Source organism: Rhodofomes roseus (assembly GCF_022264815.1).
Source record: "Rhodofomes roseus strain CIRM-BRFM 1785 chromosome Unknown C8Q71scaffold_40, whole genome shotgun sequence".
NCBI classification, from domain to species: Eukaryota; Fungi; Basidiomycota; class Agaricomycetes; order Polyporales; family Fomitopsidaceae; genus Rhodofomes; species Rhodofomes roseus.
This window is the reverse complement of record NW_025952996.1, coordinates 127,828-151,319: the sequence shown is the minus strand read 5'-3', so window position 1 is coordinate 151,319 and position 23,492 is coordinate 127,828. Positions and strand designations below refer to the sequence as shown.

Here is a 23,492-nt window from a genome sequence, read left to right as displayed (position 1 = left end):
TATAAGGTAGGTTTAGACACCGGCGGCCCACGCGCACGCGCATCTGCGTCCGCATGTGCTGTCAACGTCTATCTGGCGTGCGCATGCGGAGGGGGTGTGGATGGTGTGGATCGCTAGGACTTTTGCCTGCGGCGAGGTGGCCTTACCGCGTTGAGACGGCTCGGAGGAGGAAGCGCGCTTGGTATTGGTATGAGGGAGGATGACGCCTGGTGGACGCTGTAGAAGAGCTCGACGCGAAGTGGGTTTGATATCCGGGGCCGGGTCCGGAGCTCGAGCGACTGAGTTGCATGTCGTCGAGTCGACGACTGAATGAAGAACGTCGTATGGCAGCTCAGACGCAAGCTTCGGAATGCATGCATCGTGCTCCGTCGATCAGAAGCGGTCTCGAGCCACTCGTACGCTGTCGCGACCCCACTCGAGGGAACAGGCTACTTGGTGCTGAGCCTAGAGTGCGACGGTACTTGTAGAGCACGGATGAGTGAACGCGAAAGGGCCTGGGTGTGGATCAATAGTCGCCGGAGGTACTTGCAGATGATCAGTCGGCGTGCGTCCGGGCAGTCGGAGAGTGGCTGGGGCAGTAGGCAGAGGAGGGAGTCGATCTGTCGATGCTCCGTCGGAGACCGAAGAGGGTAGTTGGGCGTATGCGACGAGTGGCATGGTGGCAGGCCACGCAGCGATGCAGTCAAGTCAGTGGAAGAGATGGACGTCGGATTACCTGTCGACTCATACAAAGCCCAGCACGTCGCACATCAGCGCGTCAGCCGCGAAGCGTGCAGCAAGCAGAAGCAGCGCGCACACGAGGCGCGTAATTTGCAGCGGAGCAAGCGAGTGCGTATCCCCGCCCATTCAGCTCTAGACGGCACATGGTCACCCGCTCTCCGCTCTCGGGAGACTCTTTGACGTTGCACGAGTCGCACCTTCCCTCGCCGGTACATGGACGCAGCGCACCCGCAGACACAGAGTTCACCCGTACACAGCTCCTGCCTGCGAAGAAGACCGTCCCTGTCAAGAGACGAGACGACATACGGCATGTCAATGGGCGTGACACGTACAACTGCCCCCGCGACGCTCACGCTCTCCTGCAGGGTCGCCCCCCTCCGAGTGTCCACCGCGACTGACGTGCTCCTCGGCGGCGGCCTGCGCCATGACAATACTGACGATTTCTGCCCAACTGGAAGTCCACCACGCTCGCTCCCAGCCACTGACTCATCGTGCAGACGCGCGAGTTACGTGACGGCCGAGTGGGACGGTGGCGAGTCCGCGCAGGCCGGTGTGCTAGTATTTGGCTGGCGGTTCACGGTGACCCGCATCGTCCTGTGGTACGTACACAGAATGCGTATCAGCTGGCGGATGCGGCAAGAGGGGCCCCAGGGGCGAGGGAGACGCGGTGTCGATGAGATAGTACGACAAAAGGACGTGCCAATGCCACGGGCTCAAGAAGGCATAGCTTGTGGACTGGGAAGGCTGGCGAGTGGGAATGGAGCGGGCGGAGAAGGGCTCGTGGGCGGACTGCAGCTGCTCGCTTCGGAGGAGAGTCGCTGGCAACTCCCACTGGCAGGAGCGCGCGGGGAGGTGTCATGGCCGGATATGTATCTGGGATCGCGATCTGGCGAAGGCGGCGCGTGCAGACGGAAGACACCGATCAGTTGCCGCACCCGCTGCAGCCCGCCGCTGCTCGCTCTGCAGCCACGATGCGCGATCGCACACCAAGAACGACCGCGACCCTCAGGCCTCAAGGCCTCAGGCCTCAGGGTCGCTTCCTCTCCCAATCTGCGTCCGCCGCCCGCCCCCGCGCTCATATAAGGCCCCCGCCTGCCCGAGTCCCCCTCCCCCACCCCTGCCGCCCGCCCTGATCGTCCCTCCTCCGCGCAGGTGTCCCCGATGACCACCGCCAAGTACCACCTCCGCCCCATCGCCCCCGTCCACATGGGCGAGCCGCCCCTCTCACCCTCCATGACCGCCTCGACCGGCAGCGAGCGCAGCCCGACCTCCGGCCCCTCCAAACGCGCTTTCCTCCCACCCGCGCCCTCAGCGTCCCGCCAATACCGACCCATTTCGCCCACACTTCGAGGTACGTATCCCCCTCCCTCGCACAACCCCCTCGCTGACCGCTGGCAGAGCTGGAACTCTCCCCGGTCGACGCCTCCGCCTCGCCCATGCCGCGCCGCGGCGGCTTCCCTGCGCCCCCGACGGGCCACGAGCTCATGGCGCTCTTCCCCCTGCCGCCGCCGAACGCCGCCATCGGCCCGACGTCCGGCTTCTTCTTCGAGCAGGAGCGCGCCTTCTTCGCCCGCAAGGGCAAGGAGATCGTCGCCGTGCAGATCGAGGTCGACATGCACCCGCACCCGCAGTCGCACCCTGCGCACCCGCAGCAGGTCCCCGTGAGCTTCGGCGAGCACCCGGCCCGCCAGGCGTCGGGCTCCCCGCATGGACATGCCCTTGCGCCGCCGCCCCAGGGCACGTCCCCGCCGATCATCCCTGTCCTTGCACAGTCTACGTCGGCGCCCTCGCCGTACCCCCCACACCCGCATTCTGTGCCGCCGCCACAAGCACACGCACACGCACGGACGACACCGCCGCATGCCCCTACGGACGTCCAGATGCAGCCCCCGATGCACCCACCTGCGCCGCCTCCGCCCGCGGGCGAGCATGGAAGCAAGCAGCAACAGCAGCAGCAGCAGGGGGAGGGGTACCCGGAGGAGGACGATGAGGCGTGGAGGAGGCCGATGCCGCACAATGAGCGGAGACGAGCGGGGAAGCATACGAAGCGGGTGATCGTCGTGAAATGAAGTGAAGTGAAGTGAGTCGTCGCTGGACTCGATTGTCGTCTGTCTGTATGTTCTTGGGGTTGGTGGTTGCTCTCTGGCGGCTGGGTGTTGTACGCTACGATTTACTATACTTTCTCTGTTTCTGTTCTGATTACTGCTGTCGAATGTCCGTCTGTTACACATCACCATCATCAAGCTAGAAGCTAGCTAGTTGTCGTACTACTATCGCATTGCAATTCGAGTGCTCTCGTTGTGATTAGCCTCTCAGTGTTTATCTTCCGACTTCACGCCATGACGTCACGGCATTACAGTAGTCGCTTGAGGTAGTGCAAACGAGAGGACAAATAATGTTGTAGAAGAGCGGTGCGATGGAGTCAGTGCCGCCCTCCTCCAACTTCCCGAAGCGCGGAGCGCTTAGTCATCATATGTCGCGCGCGTTCGCGGTGACTATCGTTCTGCAAACAGCTGTAAGGCCACTGACGCGGCGGGGCCTCAGACGTCCGTAAAGAGGCATCTCAATGCCATCTTGCAGGTGCGTAATCATTCTTCGCAAGAAACCGGTCAAGTGAATATGACTACCCTGTAGGAGGTTCAACGCTTGGCTGCTCAAGTCCACGGACAGAAACAAGCCACCGCGGAAGCGCAGGTCCGTACTACTACCCATCTACTCCTGTTCTATCTCTTATACCTGAGGATTGTGTCGTAGCTGGTCTGTGTAGTATATGAGCCACAAGCCTTGATCGCTCTGATAAAATCTTAGCAAATCCAAGTCCTGAAGGCCGAAGCTCGAGAGCAAAGCAAGCGCTCAGCAGATGCCAAAGTACGTTTGTTCTACGATTTCGGGTGTGCGTAACACAGGTTTGACGACCCATGCTTAGTTGGTCTGTACTTTCATGCAGTATACTGGTATTGACCTTCGTTTTACGCGATGTACAGGAGACAGAGAGCTTGAGATCGCAGCTCCGCTCCACAGAAGATCGTTGTGTTGCTCGCGCACAGGAAAGTACTACCATATGCATTATGAATGCTACTCAACGATTCCTTAACATCAGGAGCTGGATAATTTGAAGCTCAAATTACGTGTACAGGAGAAATGTGCCGCCGATTCAAGAGTGCGTTGATATTCCCCTGCTTTACTGACTACTCCTTTGACGCGCCCTGGTCCAGCTGGTTCGCGCTCAATTAGCGATTGGTCTGCAAAGTTCCTGATGCATCCCGTACAAACCTTCAGGACATCGATAGGCTGCGTCACGAACTCTCGAATCGAGACCACAATGCTTTGGATCTGAACGTTAGTACGCCGATCATGATACACAGTAAACTCACACTAATCATGACATAGATGGTCTGTATGTTATTCTATTCTGACGGATACTGTCTCACCCGTAGCAGGAAGTCGAGCGCTGGATGGCTGAGGGGCAAGCGAGAGAGAATCTCGTAGGGCAATTACAGGTACGGTTACTAGCCGTCTTTGTCATCTGCATGCTTCACAAGTGACACATCGTGTAGGCTTGCATATCCGACTTAACACACAACCTAACGTGTACAATCTGTGGCACACTACTCTTCAACCCTCACGTGTTCGTATCGTGTCCACTTATGACTAGAAAGCGTTGCCTGACATTGTGTTACAGATTAGCCTGCGGACACGTATTCTGCGAATCCTGTCTGGAACAATGGCTCAGCACTACGTTGACCGAACATCTCGAAATCCACCCGGAGCCACTGGATTTACGAGAGTACCGTAACGCTTTGGGTGACCCCCGAGTTGACGATCAGCTACGAAACCAAATCTCGGCGGCCATTCAAGCATTCGAGGAGACTCGGCCACAACCGGAATACAGATGCCCATCTTGTCGGTTCACAATCGCAAGGAGGCCGACGAGGCAGCTGTTCATGATAGTCAATGTACTCGACAGAATTCTCCAGGTACCCGGTCATGCTGGGGTGGCTGAAGAGCGACCACCTCACCGTGGTGATCACATCTGGGACACGTCTTTCCGGGGATAATTGTGTACTACTAGAGACAGTCATTCTACACAAACAGCAGCTCAATTGTCAATATAGTATATATTCGTATGTACTAACTTACGAACAGGGGGGCTGCATGCAGAGCTCGTCCGTGCCCACGCCCGCTCGGAGCAGATCTTGCGCTGCGCTTGCCCTCGCTCCTCTGCTCATCCGCGCCCACACTCGCGCTCACTTGTCCCTGCAGGCACCCGTTCATCCGTGTCGTCCGCGTCCGCACTCATTGCTCGCCTGCTCCCGCTCCCACTGGTCCTTGTCCATCCACGCGTTGGTGTACTCGTCAGCTGCGTTTACGTGTCGGGTGTCCGTCCTGCTCATGGTCGGCGTGCCTGCTCGTCCGTGCATCAATCCGCGCCTTCGTGTCCGCGACCTCCGCAGGGCGTGGTCTTGTTCGGGCCCATGGTGCGCTCGTGGTCGCCATGCGTGTCGTCGCGTGTGTGCGCCCGCCCACCGTTCGCCATACCCGCGGCCGGTGTGGTTTGTCGCGTGCTTATCTGCCCCATACTTGCCCCTGACGTCCCATTCCATCCCCTGCTCCCCTCCGCAGAACTCCGTTGCCCGAGGCATGCGCGCCCGACCGTCAACCGCGTCAGCACGCTCAGTACGCTCTGCGGCTTGGGCCGATCTCGCACGTCGAAGTGGTGGAGCACCGTCGGATGGGGTTGACCGACAAGCTCTTCGAGAGATCCACCCTCCCTCCATCGAAAAAGCAGTTGATCAGCAGTATGATCTTATGTGGATAGTGGAGCCGACCGACCATTGCTCGAGCTCGGCGACAGCGTACCCTTCGCAATAGGCCCCACTCCTGGCGGCGTCCCGCCCGCTTGGTGCAGCACATTCTTGTGCTTCTGCCTGACTGGACTCGCGCTCCTCGTGTGGTGCGGCCGGTCCTTGTCCATCGGCTTCGTCGGCGGGCCTGATCTGCTAGGGCTCGCGTGTCCGTGGTTCATCAGAGGGAGGCTCATGCTGATCGGGCGCGGACGACGGCGAGTAGCTTCGCGCTTCAGGTCGACGCGTCTCTAATGAGTGCGACGTTGGTTGCTGACGGAAGGGAATAGGCGAGAGGTGGGAAGGGACAGGAGAAGGTTGAACACCGGAGCTAGACTGAGGGGAGACGTACCTGCCGTTACCGTTGCAGGTGACGTCGCGGTCATCGGAGCCGGGGCTGAGTGAACGCTTCTGACCAGCTGTCGGAGGTGACGCGCGAGAGGACATTGACGGACGGCGGTCGTGATGCAGCATCGTCGGCGAATGACCTGGTCTAGAGCGGCGAACACCTGGTCTGCTTGCAAGACCAAAGCTGCGCGGGTCGGATCCACGGTAGGGTGCATTTGAACCAGACGCAAGACCCATGAGAGCCTCCGCGTGCTCAAGGATGGTGGGTAGGCGGCCATTGGAGAGACGTGTCGATGACCGACGGCGCGCGGAAGCTTAAGCCTCCCGTCGCGGGCGCATGGTGCTTCGCAAGCGCAGGCGGGGTTGCCGAGGCTATAGGAAGGTGATACTGATAGGACGCGAACCGTACACTTTCGAACATCGTAGACTGACTGGCGCCTAAGGGCTTATGTAAGCCGATAGCCAGATTCGGCGTAGCCGTGACAATGCATCGTCTTTTCGCACCTGCATTATTTCTGTTCTTTGTGCCCGGCGGGCTACTCGCTTTCACGCGCTGACCGGCTTCGTCGCTCGCCCGTGCTGTACATAGGCTCGTCTTGCTCGCGAGTCGTCTCTCCCGAGCTACGTACGTCCCTCTGTAGGCGCCCGGCCGAGGTCTCTCGACCAGTCAGCCTCCACGAGCCGCGTTCCTTCCGGAGCCCGTCTCTCTGTCTTCTCTTCCTTCCGCAGCGTAGCTGCTCTCCCTGTCACGCCCCTTCACCGAACCCTCGTTCGGCGGGCACCCCGGTGAGCTCCGATCCGCCCTGATCCTTACACCTGCACTCACCAGAACTTTGAGCCTGATACGGCGGTTTCCGAGGCGACACTCAATCTCAACTACATCGCATGTCGCAAGCCCACCGTTAGTGTGGCCGCGAGGTGAGGCCAAGGTCGCCTCGAGGTGCCGCACTGTCCAGCTCGCGCAACCTCGAGGCGGAGCGAGGTCACCTCGAGGTCAGCTCGGGATTTGCCGTAGGTGGCTGAACGGAATCTAGCCAATCAGAGCAGCTCTCGAAGCTCTCTGAGCCGTTGCTCCTCAGGCTGCCTCCACCGAGGCGAAGCATTGATAGTAGACAAGATAAGAATTGAATTTTATATAGCATTTGGTGTCTATCGAGTGGTCGAGCCGTCGTGCATGAGCGTGAAAATATCGCCATACAGGCCCTCCGTGAACAAACGGTTCACCTCGTCTCGTGTTGCTCGGGTACTAGCATCATCCTCCGGATCCGTGAGCGGACGAGATGCCGTCCAACCGTCTGTGAAGTTCAGCCGCCCTTCGCGAAGGGCATACTTCAAAACCTGCAACATCTCCATGAGCTCGACACTGAGTCACCCGAGGTGGCTTCGACGGTCAGTGTCAGTCTCTTTGCTTGCGGAGAAGGCTCGCTCGCATGGTACAGCTGATGCTTGCACTGGTAGCACGTCAAGGGCCACCTTGAAAAGCGTCGGATAAACGTCTTCGTGCAACTGTATGAATTCCGTGAGATAGCCAGTTCCCGTGGCAGAAGTAGTGCACACACCTCCCAATATTTCAACAGGTCGAAATTGGAATTCTCGTCGACAAGACCCTTCGAGATGTATGCAGTAAGCTTGTCATCAACAATCTTCTCATCCTCCTCACGCTCCTTCGCTGCGCGCTCTTCGTCACTCAACGTCGGCTGTGACTCATTATCCGCAGTGGGCGATCCGTCCGCGAAGTCTGAGCCGCTGCGCTCCGCGAGGCTCTCGGCAGATAGAGATCGCATCCACGCGTTGATGTTTGCAAATCCAACGTTCTGCGCTCTTGCTGCAGATGCTGACGGTGTGTAGTCGTACGGAGTGGAAGACACTGGGCTGTCATGGGAGCTTGTGCTTGCTATCGGGGGTGCTTCCTGGGCGAGACCGTCGGGGGCTTGAGCTTGGTCGTGACATTTGCGACGCATGGCAGCACGGAAATCAAGCATCTGTACAATGATATATGAGTACATATGGAGCATATGTGCAGCCCAAGCCACCATACCGTGTTCCGTATACACATACGGGCCCTGGCTGCCTCGGCCGAGCCCCAGTGCTCCGTGAGCCACTGTAACTTCATAGTTGGGTTGATGACTAAGTATGGTTCAAATGCGTCAGTAGTTCCAAGAATTGAAGAGTACCTATGTCGACTCACCCATAGCGACCATGTAGATGTCCGTCTGACGTGCCTTTCCGAGGTACTCTTCGAGCTTCACAATCGACGCCTCGATGGCATGAGAAATCCGCCAGAGCTTCTTCTTCAACAGGCGCAACAGGATGATGAGCTTTTCATAACCCGGAAGCGCCATGCTGAGCGTCGGCGTTCGTTGTGCAGATAAGACTTCTTGAACCATGTGCGGCGCGTGCAGAAATTCGCGGATGTCCCGAAGTAACTCAAGTGTAGTCTGAGGTAAGCGGTGATGCTGAATGCTCTCCTGATTTGGCCGTTTGAGGACTGACAAAATATAGGGTGAGCAAACAGGAGATTTACATATCCAAAACAAGTTCGCACCAAAGACGACACCCGACCCACGGTACAGACTTGGGTGGACGTTCAGTAAGCAACTTCTCGTCGCTCGGACCATCGGTCAACTTCGCATTACTACTGAGCTCGCGCATGAAGTACCATACGTCCGTAGCTGCCCCGCCATGTGACTGCTTTGGTTGGCGCATCAGCGAGCCAAATGAACGGACCGCGTCAGGTCGCTCGGGTAGTATGGGGAGGAGGCTCTGAGCCTGTGCCGCAGCCTGCACTCGAGCATGAGACGGCCGACCTGCAGCCTGAGCAACGTGATTCGGTGGTAGCGGAAGCGATGGTCCTATGCCTGGGACCGTAGTAGCTGAGCCCAGAGCTGTACCTGGGCCCTGGGACGATGACGCGACTGGGCCGGGGGCTGCATTTGCGGCAACATTCGAATCCGCAACATTTGTAGCGTTACTGCGGGCTTGACCTCTCCCGCGTCGCGATCCTCCACGACCCGAACCGCGAGGTGCTGCTGTAGTAGTACCTGCGCGCGCTTGCTTTCGAGCTGGCCCAAGTACAGCCTGAGCGTTTTCAGCCTCCTCACGCGCACGGCGGGTGCCCTGACTCGGGTCTGGCGCCCAAACGCCCGGGCCAGCAAAAGTAACTGTAAGTGGTACTACATATCAGTCGATGAGTCATCAGTTAGATGCTCAAAGTTCACGTACATTGTCCATGGCCCTGGAAGCCGGGAAAGCCCGTCGGAAACGTACCATTGAATGGTGGCGTATGGGCGTGCGGATAGGGAGCTGCACCAGCGGGTGGAGGGTAGAGATACGGCGCCTGACCTTCGTAGCGGCGAAGGGACGCCATCAGATAGGCAATGTCCCTGTCAAGGTTGGGTGTGGTGTGCTTCGTCCCCTGCTTCGCGCCCGGGGTGGTGTTGATCTCGGTCGCGAGGCGGCGCAGAATGTCGATGCAGGGGGAGATCATCGCTAGCCACTCCCATGAAGCTGCGGGGCCGTGTGCCTTGTATATGGTCTATAATGATCATTACATAGATGACTACCACTTCGCGTGAGTCACTGATGTGCAGAATTGACCTTGATCCAGAAGTTGAAATGCTCCTGCATCAGGTCGACCTCGACCCAAGCATTGGGCTTGCCTGTCGGATTCACTAACCAATTTTGAAGAACGACTTTCCTGTGGAAACATGTAAGACGGCGGCGGTTACCAGCAAGCAGACAAACCGGACTGTACCGTAGTGGCTCAGGCCATACATGTATGATGTTGTGTAGGACAAACAATACCTCCTGCGCGTATTTCGTGCGCCCGCAGCCGCGGTAGTAGAGTGCAAGGATCTTGAACACGAGGACCAGCCGGCCTGAGTCGCCACATTTGACGGTATCCGTGAGGAGGCGCAGGATCAACGCGTCACGGAAGAGAAGGATGGCGTTTTCGAAGACCATATCACCCTCGGTGAGCTGACGCGACGAAGGATTTGGGATGTCCGTGTCAGATTGATGCTGCGGAGCGCTCTGTTCGTGATGCCACGGTGTGAGTGAGTGAAAGAAGTGGGGTGCTCTGGAATACATGACGCACTTGAGCCTCTATGGCGGTGTTCCCTCCGCTCGCCGATCGCATCAGCTCTGGCCGCGGATTGTCCGGCCCCATGGAACGCAGCTCAGCGGCGCGGGCAGTGCGCATGCGATCAACACGTTTGCCATCAGCGAACTGCGTGACGATCTCCCCAGCATGGAACTTCAGCTGCTCAAAGGTGACATTGGCAGCATAGTCGGCGAGATCTTCGCAGCGGCTGACGAGTTCGAGACAATGCAAGACGCGCGCATACAGTGAGACGAATATGAGATTGCGGGACTCACGGAAGGGCGGCATGGAGGAAATGGTGATCGGGGTGCGATCGAGAACGTTGTTGTGGAAGGCGAGTGAACCAGGGTTGCGGGGACTAGGATCGGAGCCATAGAACAGCTCCATGAAGCCGTGGGTTGCAGCCATCTTGTAGTGGAAGATACCCGGGATGACGACAACCCAGAGATAGGAATTGGAGAAGGTGTCATGGCCTGCACGATTTCTCGTGAGTGCGCGTAGACGGGCAATTGATAGCTGGTCGCCAGCAATGAGTTTCACCGACTCCTGGAAATCGTCCGAACCCATCTCTAGGCCAACTTCGGAGAAGATCGTCTCGGTGACCTCTGCATTACCGATAATGGTGGACTCATCTATTTTCATCGTCGGCAAAGGGAAGATCTCAGTGCGATGAAGCGGGATTCTTTGGTCGTATGCGCCAGGTGCCATATCTTCAACTTGCTTGCGGAACCGTGAGAAGCCCGGACCACCGTAGTTGATGATGATGGAGAGAACGGTGCGCTGGAGGAGGTCCGCGAAAGCAAGGTTTTCGGTACGCGTCATGAGGATGTCGTTTCGTGTGAGGTTTGGTGCGCGGGCGAGGGAGGCGATGTAGTCAGATGTTAGCAGCTCTTCAGGATGTGCATCGAAAAGCTCAAAGGCGGTAGCGCACGTCCCATTCTGAAGCGTAGACTTGTCACCGAGAGTGGGCTCCGCAAGACGAAAGAACATGTTTATGTTGTCGTACACAAACGCAAGGACACGCGTCGATGCGTTTACGCGTGCCGCGTGTCGACACGCGTCTGAGAGGCGACGACCGCTCACGACAACAATGCCAGTCGTCGTCATTATGTCTCCTCCAAATACCTTTGCATCTCTTGTGATGTAATGTCCGACAGAGTCGGGACGAACTGCCACGGTGCGGCCCTGAGGCGTCTCAGACGCCTTCACACGAGAGCCACCTCCCGGCCCAATCGACTGCACATCCGCCATGGAGAAGTTCGTGCGCACGCCTCCTGCTTCAATGAACGACGCTACCTGTCGTAGGAACCCAGACGGAAGAAGCACGCCCACACCGGTAGTTGTACCGCCGACGTCGGCAACAATGATCGACTTGCGTTGTTGTCCTGTCCGTTTTTCATCAGGGCCAGCCAGGAACACGGCACCCTGCATTGAGTTCGTTGGTCCTGACGCAAACGTACGGATGGGTAGTCGCGCAGCAGATGCTGCGGAGGTGAGGGTGCCGTCGTTCTGCGTAAGGAATAGAGGACACGTGAGGTTGAGAACCTTCATGGCAGCCTGGGAAGCCGAGGATAGTTCTTTGGGCGAACGTCAAGATGGAAGCGTTCAGAATGGACGCATTTTCGCGCTCTAGGAATCCGACTTGACCAACTGCGATGGACGATGTCAATAATGATGCAGTAGCGAAGAAGATTGCTTTGACCATTTCGCGAGCAGACAACGTTGACCCTGTCACCTGAGACTCGTCGGATGATCTTGGCAGCAGCTTGCTCTTGTTTTCCGTCGTTAGCGAGCGGAGAAAACACGCCGCAAATGACGACCTGACAAGGTTTAGCTTTCTCGGAGGCCCTGAGGAAAATGTAATGAACCCCTACATCCCGCAGACCCTTCCAACTCAGCACGGTTTCCTACGTCGCGGTGAAGCATCCGCGCGCCCGGTACCACGCAAACTGCATCACCATCGGACAGCCGAGCTACATGGGGGCAAGGGAGACGGATGAGCCTCCTTTGCGACGAAGACAGTACAAGAAGCGACGACATACCGTCTTTGTTGATGCACTCCACGCCGTAGCCCGCGAAGCATAGAAGTTCACTGTCCGTGATCTCCACTATGATCTTCATCTGCTTCTCCACCTCGTCGCACTTGTTCGATTCAATTGTGAGCGGAGGATCTCGGCGGCGACAGCGGGTGGGGGTGCGGACTGATGGTGCAGGTCGGCGGCGTTGTCTTGGGGTGCTACGGGGATAGGTGCATCAGTAGTGGCGGTCGTGTCCTGAAGACGTCGACATAAGCGAGGCCATTGGGGACTAGGTTAGTGATCGGCTACGGGCACGCAAATGCGTCAAGGGCTGCATTGTGAGCGTCGAGACTCGGGACGTACGTGGATACCATGTCTGGGAAGATACATGATGACCTTCTCTCCGTTCCCCGCAGGGCTTTCAGTGGGATGTCACTCTCTGCCCCCACGTCCCAAAACCAGGGTACGTCTACCGCACGCACATCTGGCGCGCCCACCAGAGCGACGCCGCACCTCCACTCGTCCGCGACGCCCCTTGGCCTCACCGGCTCCATGTGCGACCCCACGCCCGCGAACTGTTCCGCCCGCCGCTTCGGAAGCCACGCGTCCTGGATGAAATACCGTTTGCTGTCGACCGGGGGGCGGAGCCTGAACGTCGACCTCGAGGATGACCTCGCGCATGTGCCGCTGGCCGGCGAGAACGTATGAGGATCCGAATGATCCCGGTTCTTGGGTCAGTCCTGAATTGCGAAGCGGACGGGATGTAAGGCATGCGCCATTCGCCAACGAAGCACAGAGCACACTTACTGCCAATGAATGAGGTGATCTCATATCTCATGTCGAGTTCCTCCAGAGTTGACGTGGTTTCTAAAACCAGGTACGAGGATCGTAGAGTCGTCAGGTTCTAAGGCATGTGAAGGGCTCCTGCTATTGAGCTCGAGACCATCATCTGCCGTGATTATCGTCGGTGAATCCGGCCTCGACAACGGCTGTTTCGCTGCAGGAGGTTCTGACTGGACAATATTGCTATCCGGCCTCAGCGCTACATCCTCCGCCCGCGAGCGTGTACTGTTATCCCGGCTCAGCGGAGGCATAAGCGGTGCCTTAGCAGCGACGCTCGTCCCTGGCGGGCCCGGGAAATTGCTCAGTAATAGGTCACTGGTCAGTGTGCTCCTCGTCGCGCGCGTGTCATTGCTCCTATCGCGCCTTTCCGTCAAGAACGGCGGGCGGTTGCTGAACATCATCGACGTCGAAAACTACATCGGGCACGAGTCGCCCGAGTCGTTGCTGCCTGCGGGCGAGAACAGTCGGAGGGCGACGATCGACTTGTCGAGCTCCTCCTGTTGCTGGATGAGCTCCGAGATGCGGGAGGAGCATGCGGAGCGGATAAGACCTGAAGGCAGCCGGAGGCCACCCTCATCGTAGCCCTCGATGATCTCGTCGATCCCAGAGAGCGCCGAGCCGATTGCTGGGTGTGGGGACTCCTCGTGGATGGCGAAGGTCGCATCATCGACACTCTGGTCAATGGTGGCGGATAGGGAATGGTAAGTGGAGGGACTGTCAGCTCGGGTGTGTCCGGTGAGAACGCGCGACTGAGGACGCCACTCTCGCGGGCGTCGAGCGCAACGGATGAGGCTGCTCGGTCACCACCATAATATTTGAGCATCGCATCGGGGGACGCCGACTTGATGGAGGTCGAGGGCCATTAGTAGCACCGAGGTGTATACCGGGTCCTGCCAAAGACTTTGTCTGAGGACGAGGAAGAAGCCTCAGCGACTGCGAGTTTGCGACGCAGATCGCGATGGACGCGGAGCTGCAGGTACTCTGCAGCAGGAAGCTTGGGCCCAAGGGTGCGCCGGGCGACCCAGTGGTGGAGCGATACGACCTTGAGCGCCAGAAACAGCCCGCGGTGGAGAGGGCGAGCGAATCCAGGGTGTTGTGGAGCAGCCAGAGGAACATAGCTTCATTCACTTTCTCGATGAACAGTCCTTGCAGATCTGCATAGTATACCCTGTGGAGGCAACGGTAATCAGTCCGGTGGCACTGTATCCTCCAACATCGGTGATGAAAAGAAGAGGGATTGTAAAACTGGCGCCGCCCGCTCACGACGTGCAAGGAGACTTGCCTGCAGACCGCGGATGCATCACCCAGGCCGATCCCCAACACGGACATTGATGCAGGTCTGTAGTGTGCAAAGTGTCCGTGGACACTTGCGAGCGGGCGACGTAGAAGAATAGGGAGGGGTATGTGGGTAGCATAGTCGACGGCCACCCACGCCAAACGAAGCAAGCCAGAAACATACCTGGGTTGAATTCCCTATGATCTCCTGCATCGTCTCCACTCGGGGGATGGGCATTTCGTGGTCTTCGGGTTCGCGCGCCGTTGGTCCAGCTCCAATGGGAACTCGCGAGAGTTGACGAGTAGATGACTTCGGAAAACTATGGGGTGGTAGGGGGTGGTGAACTGCCTTGAGCCGATGAAGTCGTCCAATCGGATTGGAAGGTCTGCGGTAGCGACATACTTGACGCACCGCGCGGTCAACGTTAAAGCACTGTTGCGAAAATTGCACGCCAAGCAGTATGTCGCAGACCTAGTTAAAGACAGCAGGGCAATGAGACGAGGATCTTGGATGAGGGCTGAGCTGCTTACGGTGCCAATGTCTGCGCTGTCGCCTCACCTTCCTGTCTTGCAGCGGCACCGCAATGATCAGCCGCCGCCCGTTCCACATGACGCCCGCTGTGCCCACACACAAACGAGCTCGTGAGCAAGACCATCCGGGATGTATGCTACGGCGTACCTAACGGTGCCGCCCATGTCCGACCATTCCGCGCGCTGCGTGGTTGTTCCCGCTGTCCGCGTCATCTCCAAGCGAGGTGACCGCAGGCCCGTTGTGCCGCGCGTTCAAGGCTCGAGAACGATTAGGCAACGGTCAGGTGGCAAAAAGGCAAGAACGGTCACTCGTGGATGGTTCTTGCTGACTGACCAGCACCTTGCAGTGTCGGAAGACGAGCACACCAGCCAGCCTATCGCGCTCTGCAAGTGCACCAGCGCAGGCGACCAGAGGCACCCAACAGACACCTCTGGCGCGCGGAGGGTGTGCATGAAGCTGACCTAGCAGCTGTTGACATGATGTGAGTACTGGACACTGGTCAACCAGCTGGTCATATTTGCGCGAGATTGTCGCCTTGGAGGACAAGGGCAGGTTCGTGCGCTGCAACACGGGTGCAGTCGATGACTGGACGGGCTGTCCCAGCGTGACCACATCGTCTCCACATTCGTGGCCGCAAGCCTGTCGTGCAGCGCACCCAGCGAGGGATGAGCAGACAGCAGACTGAGGTGGCAAGAAGGTATCTGTACGGCCTTGACCATGAGTGAGTACCCTGCCATCATCCACATCAATGCCGACCAACCTGCTACGAGGAACGAGGAACCCTCAACGAGCACTGTACGCATCTGATTCGTCCCTCGCACCGAGGCGCAAATGTCGTCCCGCCCTCCTCGACATTGCTTCCTCCTTCCACGCCCCGACCTCTGTCACCGCCGTCAACACTCCGATTGATATGTCAACACCACCTTACTCACCTTCATCGCCGCATTTGATGCCCCCTCCCTCGCTGGTCGTGGCATCGTCACACGGGCTAGTTGTGCTTGCTGGAATCTGACGTGTGGCGTCTCTGTCGTTGGACTACGGCAGCGAGCAGCACTCTTCTGGACATGTTGCTTCCTGTGTGTCACGTCACTTGATCCTCCAGGAGTTGGTTTGCCTGGCGACGAGATGTAGTGTCTTCACCAGTGGCAGGTGACAGCAAAAAAAATGCCGCACAGGGACATGCTGTGTGCGGAGTTGCCCATGCTTCCACACCCTGCTCAAGACACGCCTGCCCGCTGCCGAAGCAACCAAACCGTGGCAGTCCTGAGCGACACCTTTTTAACAGTGTTTTGATGTCTCGACATGGGACTAACTCGCATCAGCTTGCCCTGCCCACCATCTGGGCTGGTACCCTTCTCGTCCGAGCCGGCATCCTGGATCGCAAAGTTGGGCACGAGCTCCTTGAAGCCACTGCAGACGACGGCAACGCGATACATAAATACGCAACCCAGTCAAGCACAAAGACAATATACGCACAGTAATGGCCAGCGGCTGCAGCTCGTGGCGAACCGGAGGAGCTTCCTGCGCTGCTGATGGTCGAGAACATTGACGACTCTCCAGAACGCCTGAATCGTCGACTTTTGGTCGCCGACCGCCGTAGTTCGTGTTCTGCCAGAAATCGTCCAGGCGCGTTCACGCCGCCGAGCAGGATCTAGAGCTCCTGCTGGTTGAACATCCGCAACCACCGCGGCGTGATCATCTCCGAGAGGCCCTCGAAGAACGCCTCGCTCTGCTCCTTGATCTGCTTTGTCAGTCGGTAGTGGCTCACGAGGAAGATGTACTGCAGCCGGTTCTCGGGCGTGATGACGATGTTGCTCCCGTTCGGGATGAGGTCGACTGTGCGTGCGACGTCGAACTCTTGCACCACAACGGTGAAGTTGAGCGAGAGCTCTTCGGGATCGCCAGTGTTAATGCTTGAGGAAAATGAGTCCCTGATGGAGCTCTGGATCGAGCCAGGCCAGGAAGGACTGCTGGCCGAGCCACTGGGATGCGAATGAGTCTCCCGATCGAACGACGACGTCGAGCCGTGTACTCACCTTTGCAAGAAAGAACCCGGCAAACGCCACGTCGACTATAATCCCATCGTACAACGCCTTCCCCAGTATCCGCCCAATGAAGCGATACCAGGTCAAGCTATGCGCTACATACCACACAATCAGCGTCCACCCACACCTTTTCAAGGGACCAAACACTCACCCTCCGTCGCATACGAATGCGGGTTCGAATACAGCCCATTCTTCTTATTCGCCGACCACAGTCCGCGGCCCGTATGGACCACCTCCTGACACAGACTCGTCAAGAACTCCTTAAAAGACCCCCTCCGTCGATCCCCGCCTCCCCGTTCCTGAGCTGATCGACAAGCGTGATCGCGACGGGCGCGTGCAAGTCGATGTCGCCTAGGTGTTCGAACCCGCCCTGTGCGACGCTCTCCCGGCGCACGATCACCCGTGTTTTGGGATACAATGCGTGCCGCCTCGAGGTGGAGAGCAGCCCGCGCGCGACAAGGTCCGATGCGACGAACTGCCGGAAGATGGACACGCGCACTTCGAACGGAATCGCGAACGGGATATCGTTCAGCACCCCGAGGCGCGGGCTCATGTATGCGACTTGCCACTTCGTGGGCGTGCGCGCGTTGGATGACTGTTCGAGGTTCCGTTCTTCGAGGCTACGATGATGGAAGGTAAGAGTCAGCATACGAAGTGGTGGTTGCAGGACGTACATGGCAGCCTGGATGAACGGGATCACGTCGACCTGAGAGGTGACAAGCCAATGATCGGGCAGCTTGAACGGCCGGCGAGTCGCCGAGAGCTGCATCGCGAGGGGCGTGAGCACCTTGTACAGCGAGTTGTCAGGGTGCTTCGAGTCGCACACCGCGGACTTGGGGGGTGTCCGCCTTCACCTGCACGTCCTTCACCGTGAACGGCTGTTGCTGCCGAGCAGCACGTCAGGGAAAGCGTGCCCGATCATGTTGAGGAAGCTGGTCTTGCCGGGGAATTGTCATGTTGACGAACCTGCCTCCTTCGCCTGCTGTGCCAGCACCCGCATACACCATCGCAGACACTATCAGCCAAACACGCGCCTTCAAGATGAAGCATAGGCTACGCACCGCCTCGCCGCCAGGATCATCTGCGCCTTCCGCTCGCGCAAGCTCGCCTCCCGCTTCTCCGCGTTGTCCTCCCAATCCGCGCGCCCAGCGACCTCCTCGGGCGTCCGCGCCTCCACGACCTCGGACGACACCGCGACGCGGCCCTCGAGGTGGATGAGGTTCGCGGATTTGGACTGACTTAAGATCGAGGGCGCGGCGGGGGCTGTTGAGTCGAGGGCGCGCGGGTAGAGCGTGTAGTACGCGGATGGTGGCTGTGGGGTGTGAGCGTTGTAGCAGATCGGGATGGGTGGACAGACGTACTGCGGGGAGGAAGCCGCGCTCGAGGATGGTGTTGATGGATGTCTGCACGTATCCCGTTCATAGGAGGTCGTTCCGACTCGTATCGTATATTATCGCTGTCCGTGCCGCCACTTGTCAGCCGCTCTATCTGCAGAGCTCTGGGGTACAACGTACCTCGGTATTACTCCCCACTGACCGTCCAAGAGGTCTTCTTTAAGGTCTGCCTAGGGGAGACTACCTCGGTATGTCAGGAAACATAGCAATCCATCCACCGGGCTGTGGCGCGGACGCGCGGGCCGGTGTAACGGCCCGGCCTTCGCCACCTTCCTTTTCCGTCCACTCGTCCCTCGGCTAGACCGGTTACCTTTCCCGTGGCTTGTAGTGCCCAGGCCGGTCCTCACGGTTTTCCTTAATCACGGACTTTGACTCGTATTCATGTATAAAAGGTCGCTCTCGATGAGCGACTCAGCAGCGTTCATTCGTTGGGAATCCAGCCTTATAACCTGTCTTTCCTTTCGTGTGACACTCTTCTCCCGTGTGGCGCCAGTGCTTGCCTTTTAAGGCTCACGAGCATCACAGCCGGGTGGCACGAGCGGTCGGAATCCGAAATCCGAGCGCGACCGTGGCCAGCGGTCAAGGTTGTGGAGGTGGCGGCGGCCAAGAGCAGCGCGTTGGGCGCCGCTCGGCCCGCTCAATCTCAATGCAGGCTCGTGACGCTCGACGCCCTTGGGGTCGAGCGCGTCGTCGGCCACGTCGAGCACGTCATTTGGCGCCGATGACATATATTTGTAGTCGCGGCGCATGTGCGAGCACGCCACACTAGTACTTGGGTTTACGAGGTTCGGCTCGGACTCGCGGTACACGACGTATGGTCGTGTACCAACACCCTCACGATCACGGACACGAATGTGCTCGTTCAACTCGGGCGCAGGCTTGCCGATGGTGCATCCGACTTCGACGCGTCCGCTGCCACTCTTCCGAGTGGCCGCAAACTTCGTATCCGGGACTCTCGGTGGGTCTGAGCAAGCTCGGCGGTAATCTCCGGCCGTTCAGTGCGCGTTGCTCGTTTGACCTTACGAGCCAACGTAGCTCGTGTGGTCAATAATTGATGCTTCTTGATGCGTACACTAGTGTTGCACCCTCCCCCCTCCTCCATCTCCTCAGACAGTGATGGAAATGTGCGGAGTAGTACACTGGGTTGTACGACACATGCTGCATTATGAAAGCTGCTATTACATACGTCGAGCGATGTGCTCGGCATGCTGTAGTGTGTACTATACTCACCATGATTGAGCTTGATGAAACCTACGTCAGATGCTAATGTTGACGTAGTGTCCCTGGTGCTCAGTGAGCCAGACTTGAAGCGAATCGCGGCGAGCACGTTGAGGCGTGTATCACGCGCGACGAAACAGTAATGAATAGGAGCTACATTGAATGCCAAGCTCGGCATAGCGTCCACCATACAGGAGTCACGGAAGTTGACCATGCGTATGCCGAGCGATATGCTCGGCGTATCCACTGTGTGCATTACTAGAACAAGGGTATAATAATCAGCGGCGAACACGTTAGTGCGCGCGCTGCCAATTTCAATGGTATATACATCGAGCGATGTGCTCGGTGTACCCGTGATGCGTCGTGTGATTGCGGAGAGATTGGACATGTCAAGTTCAGTACAGCGAGTACTGTGCTGAACGCAAAGATCGGTGGAATCAAGTAGCGGTGGTACCCAATAGCCCTCTTCGCAAATTCTGCAGAACTGTCATCCGCAACCACACGGCCTCGCCGCGCGCCGGGTATATTCGCGCGTATACCGGCGACGCCAGAAGCAGTGCGTACATTGCACTTCGATCTCGGCAAACGCACTGCATGAAGTGCGTTCATTGAGAGACAGCACGGGGACATTCCCGGGTCATCGCGAACGAACTGTGCACCGAATATGTTCGAGCGCATACGGAACACACCACAACGTTTGGCGGCAGCATGCGTGTCGAGCAATAGGCTCGGCACACACTGCGCGATGCGTGTCGCCGCGCACAGTGCGGGAGACGACAGATAATCCTTCTTGCAGGGCTAAGGATCTCTATCCATGGTCAGCAACGCGCACAACGAACGTTGCGTTCGTCGGTACGCCTGCGGAAGTGGGCCTGTAGTGTCGGGACACACCGAACGCGTGGCCATACTTGTTCGGCGTGCAGCTGTGCACGAGTACGAACTAGGTCGTCCCCGGGCACGGAGATGTGAGACCCGCGGTGAGCAGTGTGCACAACGAGCTCCGCGCTTGTCGGTACATCTGTCCGCGTGGACATGGGAAGAGACAGGGAGTGGACCGACACGCCCGATGAGGACGTACCTGCGATAGTCGAGCGGTCGCGCTCATTTTCCTGGTCTCCGCGGCGGCCGTCTTCCATCTCTTCCTCTGCCTCTACGCAGTCCTCTCCCTCCTTCTCCTTCATCTCTCCCTCCATTCCTGCTTGCTCCACGCATATCGCGTCCTGGCTGCTCCTGTCGCCCATGCCACAAAGATTCGGTCCCAGGGCGCCAGAGTCAAGCGAGAACCCTCTCGAGCCAAGGGAAGAAGGATCGGAGCGTGGACGAGGCGCCGCAGAGGAAGGATAGGGCGATCTTGTACCGCTAATCAGGTCGCGCTCCGCTAACTGAACTGAGTGTAGTTCGGCTAGCCAAGGGCGGAGGCGGGCTCGCTCGTCCTTTGGGACGGCGCGTGCATCTGGGTCGCCAGGCGGGCGCTCGTGTCGGTTGCCCGTAGAGGTCGTGGTCGAGCGCAAGGCGCTGGGCGCCATCACTCGGAGCACTCGTCGTCGGCACGGGCTCGTGACGCTCGACGCCTCCGGGGTTGAGCGTAACGTCGGCCACGTCGGGCGTGTTGGTTGGCGCGAATTCAATGTGTTTCATGCCGCGTGTGTGGTCCACCGTGCGCACGACGAGCGATGTGCTCGTTGGTATGCCGGGTAGCGTGGATCCCGTGCGGATATGCATATCTTTCATATCAGTGTGCCTAGTGCCGAGTACGACCTGTAGGTCGTCCCCGGGCACGAAACTGGATCTTCCACGAATCGCACACACGACGAGCCCCGCGCTCGTTGGTACCCATGTCCGTACGGACATGGAGAGACATTGAGGCGACACGCCCGATGAGGACGTATCTGCGATGTTCGAGCAGTCGCGCTCGTCCTCCTTGTCCCCGCGGCCGGTCTCCGTCTTCTCTTTCCCTGTGTAGCCCTCGTCCTCCTCCTCCTTCCTTTCCGCAGTCTCCTTGCTGCCTCCTCCCTGCGCGTGCATTGCATGCTGCGCATTCCCGGCCTGTTCGCCCGACACGGGATTGGTGCGCTCGTCGCGCGAGTGCTGGGCCGCGCGGCCGGTTTGCGCATCGCCAGGGCCGCAAAGGTTCGGTTCGAGAGCGCCAGACTCAAGAAGGGAGTTCTAGAGTCATGGCACGGGACGCTAGAGGGAAGGTGAGGAGCCGGGAAGGAAGGTGGTCGTGGTCGAAGGCTCTGTGGTGGCGGTCGAGTGCAGCGCGTTGTGCGCTGACGCCCGGAGCGCCCACCCTCGACGCGGGCTCGTGACGCTCAACGCCCTTCGGGTCAAGCGCGTCGTTCGTCGCGAAGGAAATCTATTTTGTGTCACGGCTCGTTTGCGAGCGCGCCGCGACATTCATCTTTGCGAGACCCGGCTTGGTCTCGTAGTAAACGACATCAGAGCCAGATGCGAACTCGGAGGGGGCAGAAGCATGACCACCTCGACAGAGGCGGTTAGTTGCAACAGGAAGCTGTCACGTACCAAAGGCTCAGTCACATGTCCGCAAGAACAAGGGCGGGCGCAAATCAAGGCCTGAGACGGATATTGAGATCAGACTATGGCTCCTGCATGCGGAACGACCAACGGAAATCGTGCCTCAGCGACGCGAGCGTCCGGCGAGCAAGTTCTGGCGACTTCGAAAGGCACTCATGAACGTGGGGCGAATGAGACGAGCGTTGCAGTGGACGGATCGACCAGGGATGTTGCCCCCACGCGAAGCAGCGAGGATACCACCTACTTGACGGCCTGCATCGACCTCAGGCTCAGAAGGAGCAAGAGTGGGGCGAGGACGGCAAGCCTTCTGAACGAGCTGAGTCGCGGCGGAGGGAAGGCGGGCATCATCGAATTCTGGATCGCAGTGGCGGGGCACCTCGGGCATGAACAGCGGGCGCGGCTGCTTCCGTATGGATCGAATATTGACGAATATGAGCTGTTGGGACGAGCGAATACAAGTCCACTCGCCAAGAGCACAGACCCGACTGACCATGTCGTGCAGCCCAACTCGTCTCAGGCTGTCCAGACCGTTGAAGCCAGTCTGAAGCGCGGAGCGCGAGCCTGCAAGTCTCCTCCGTGCGCGTTGGAACTGAGGGGCGAGCCTTCGGATGTCTCGCGAAGTGTGGGACGCGCGCACGAAGTTCCGCCAAGCCTGTTATCTAGCCACCTGAAGGAAGATACGGCGTACATCTACCAAGCTACCGACACAATCCATGCACCAGTCACGACAGCGCTTCACGAGCAAGTTTTGGCGAACTCGGAAGGCATGGATGAGTGCAGAATACATAGGCCTGGTGATGCAGCGAGAGAAGAACTTGGGCGGGATGAAGAAGGTGCGGGTGGGGGGAAGGACAGCAAGGACAAGCGGCGTGTGCGGCGAGGCGGAGCGTGTTGTTCAGCCGGGATAGGCGGGAGTGTGGAACGAAGGGTGGTCCTGAACGCTACGGACGGGGCGGACTTGGGCGGAAGGCAGAAAGCGTTCGTCAACGAGCTTCTGAAACGACTACGTCAGCTGTGCGCGGCGTGCAATGGACAGGGGGAGCGGCTTCGGAGTGGGGGCAACAGAACATACCGAGAAGATTCAACCCCAGCTCTGCGAGAGTTCGCGAGGTATCTCCCGATTTCTAGGGTGACCTTGAAGCCGGGGTGCGAAAGCGTACAAGACACCTTCCGATAGCGCGAGGAGGCGTAAGCAGCTGCAGCGGGGTGATGGGTCGATCAACCTGGGGGGCTGCTGTAAAGCGGGGCGGACGTACCTGACGGGCTGCAGCGACCTCGGGACGAGTGATCGGAAGGTGGAGTCTTCGAGCCTGGCGAGCGACTTGGGTGCGAGAGGAAGGCTAGTACTTGCACACTTCAGCAAATTCTGTAATGCAGTGATTCGTTTTCAGCAGCTACATTGCGGGCAAGAGCAGTGCGCGGTCGAGCCCTCAGAACGAGCGGATACAAGCTCACTCACCACGACGGTCGACCGGAGAACCTATTGCGTCTGGAAGCCTCGCCTCTCCCTGCCCGACCACCGTCATTTCGAGGGCTCGCCGAGCGTCGGAATGGGCTTGAAGACTATATTTCGGCCTAGCGTGTTCCCTCCGAATGTGTCGAAGAGTGCGGAGAAGAC

General features: G+C 58.6%; 6 protein-coding genes across 6 annotated transcripts; 1 reads left to right on the top strand and 5 right to left on the bottom strand.

Annotated features, from left to right (window-relative positions):
• Nucleotides 1-1,881: 1,881 nt before the first annotated feature.
• Nucleotides 1,882-2,789, top strand: C8Q71DRAFT_891019 (uncharacterized protein; the record flags this gene model as incomplete). The annotated part of the gene is made up of 2 exons (XM_047928661.1): nucleotides 1,882-2,071; nucleotides 2,119-2,789. The coding sequence occupies 2 exons, from the start codon at nucleotides 1,882-1,884 to the stop codon at nucleotides 2,787-2,789; spliced, it is 861 nt and encodes a 286-aa protein (XP_047772792.1).
• A 2,351-nt stretch (nucleotides 2,790-5,140) lies between these two features.
• Nucleotides 5,141-6,011, bottom strand: C8Q71DRAFT_728179 (uncharacterized protein; the record flags this gene model as incomplete). The annotated part of the gene is made up of 3 exons (XM_047921928.1): nucleotides 5,141-5,492; nucleotides 5,550-5,813; nucleotides 5,917-6,011. The coding sequence occupies 3 exons, from the start codon at nucleotides 6,009-6,011 to the stop codon at nucleotides 5,141-5,143; spliced, it is 711 nt and encodes a 236-aa protein (XP_047772791.1).
• A 2,084-nt stretch (nucleotides 6,012-8,095) lies between these two features.
• C8Q71DRAFT_694193 (uncharacterized protein) lies at nucleotides 8,096-8,398 on the bottom strand (the record flags this gene model as incomplete). Its single annotated transcript, XM_047919895.1, has 1 exon — nucleotides 8,096-8,398. A coding segment is annotated over one exon (303 nt), but the record flags the coding sequence as incomplete, so codon positions are not given.
• A 728-nt stretch (nucleotides 8,399-9,126) lies between these two features.
• On the bottom strand, nucleotides 9,127-11,121 carry C8Q71DRAFT_718418 (uncharacterized protein; the record flags this gene model as incomplete). The annotated part of the gene is made up of 4 exons (XM_047921227.1): nucleotides 9,127-9,447; nucleotides 9,510-9,609; nucleotides 9,667-9,988; nucleotides 10,086-11,121. The coding sequence occupies 4 exons, from the start codon at nucleotides 11,119-11,121 to the stop codon at nucleotides 9,127-9,129; spliced, it is 1,779 nt and encodes a 592-aa protein (XP_047772789.1).
• A 2,167-nt stretch (nucleotides 11,122-13,288) lies between these two features.
• Nucleotides 13,289-14,388, bottom strand: C8Q71DRAFT_863379 (uncharacterized protein; the record flags this gene model as incomplete). The annotated part of the gene is made up of 2 exons (XM_047928164.1): nucleotides 13,289-13,549; nucleotides 14,335-14,388. 2 exons carry the CDS (start codon nucleotides 14,386-14,388, stop codon nucleotides 13,289-13,291), a joined length of 315 nt encoding a protein of 104 aa, XP_047772788.1.
• Nucleotides 14,389-17,787: 3,399 nt separating this feature from the next.
• C8Q71DRAFT_691565 (uncharacterized protein) lies at nucleotides 17,788-18,145 on the bottom strand (the record flags this gene model as incomplete). Its single annotated transcript, XM_047919866.1, has 2 exons — nucleotides 17,788-18,039; nucleotides 18,089-18,145. Coding segments are annotated over 2 exons (309 nt in total), but the record flags the coding sequence as incomplete, so codon positions are not given.
• Between the last annotated feature and the right edge of the window lie 5,347 nt (nucleotides 18,146-23,492).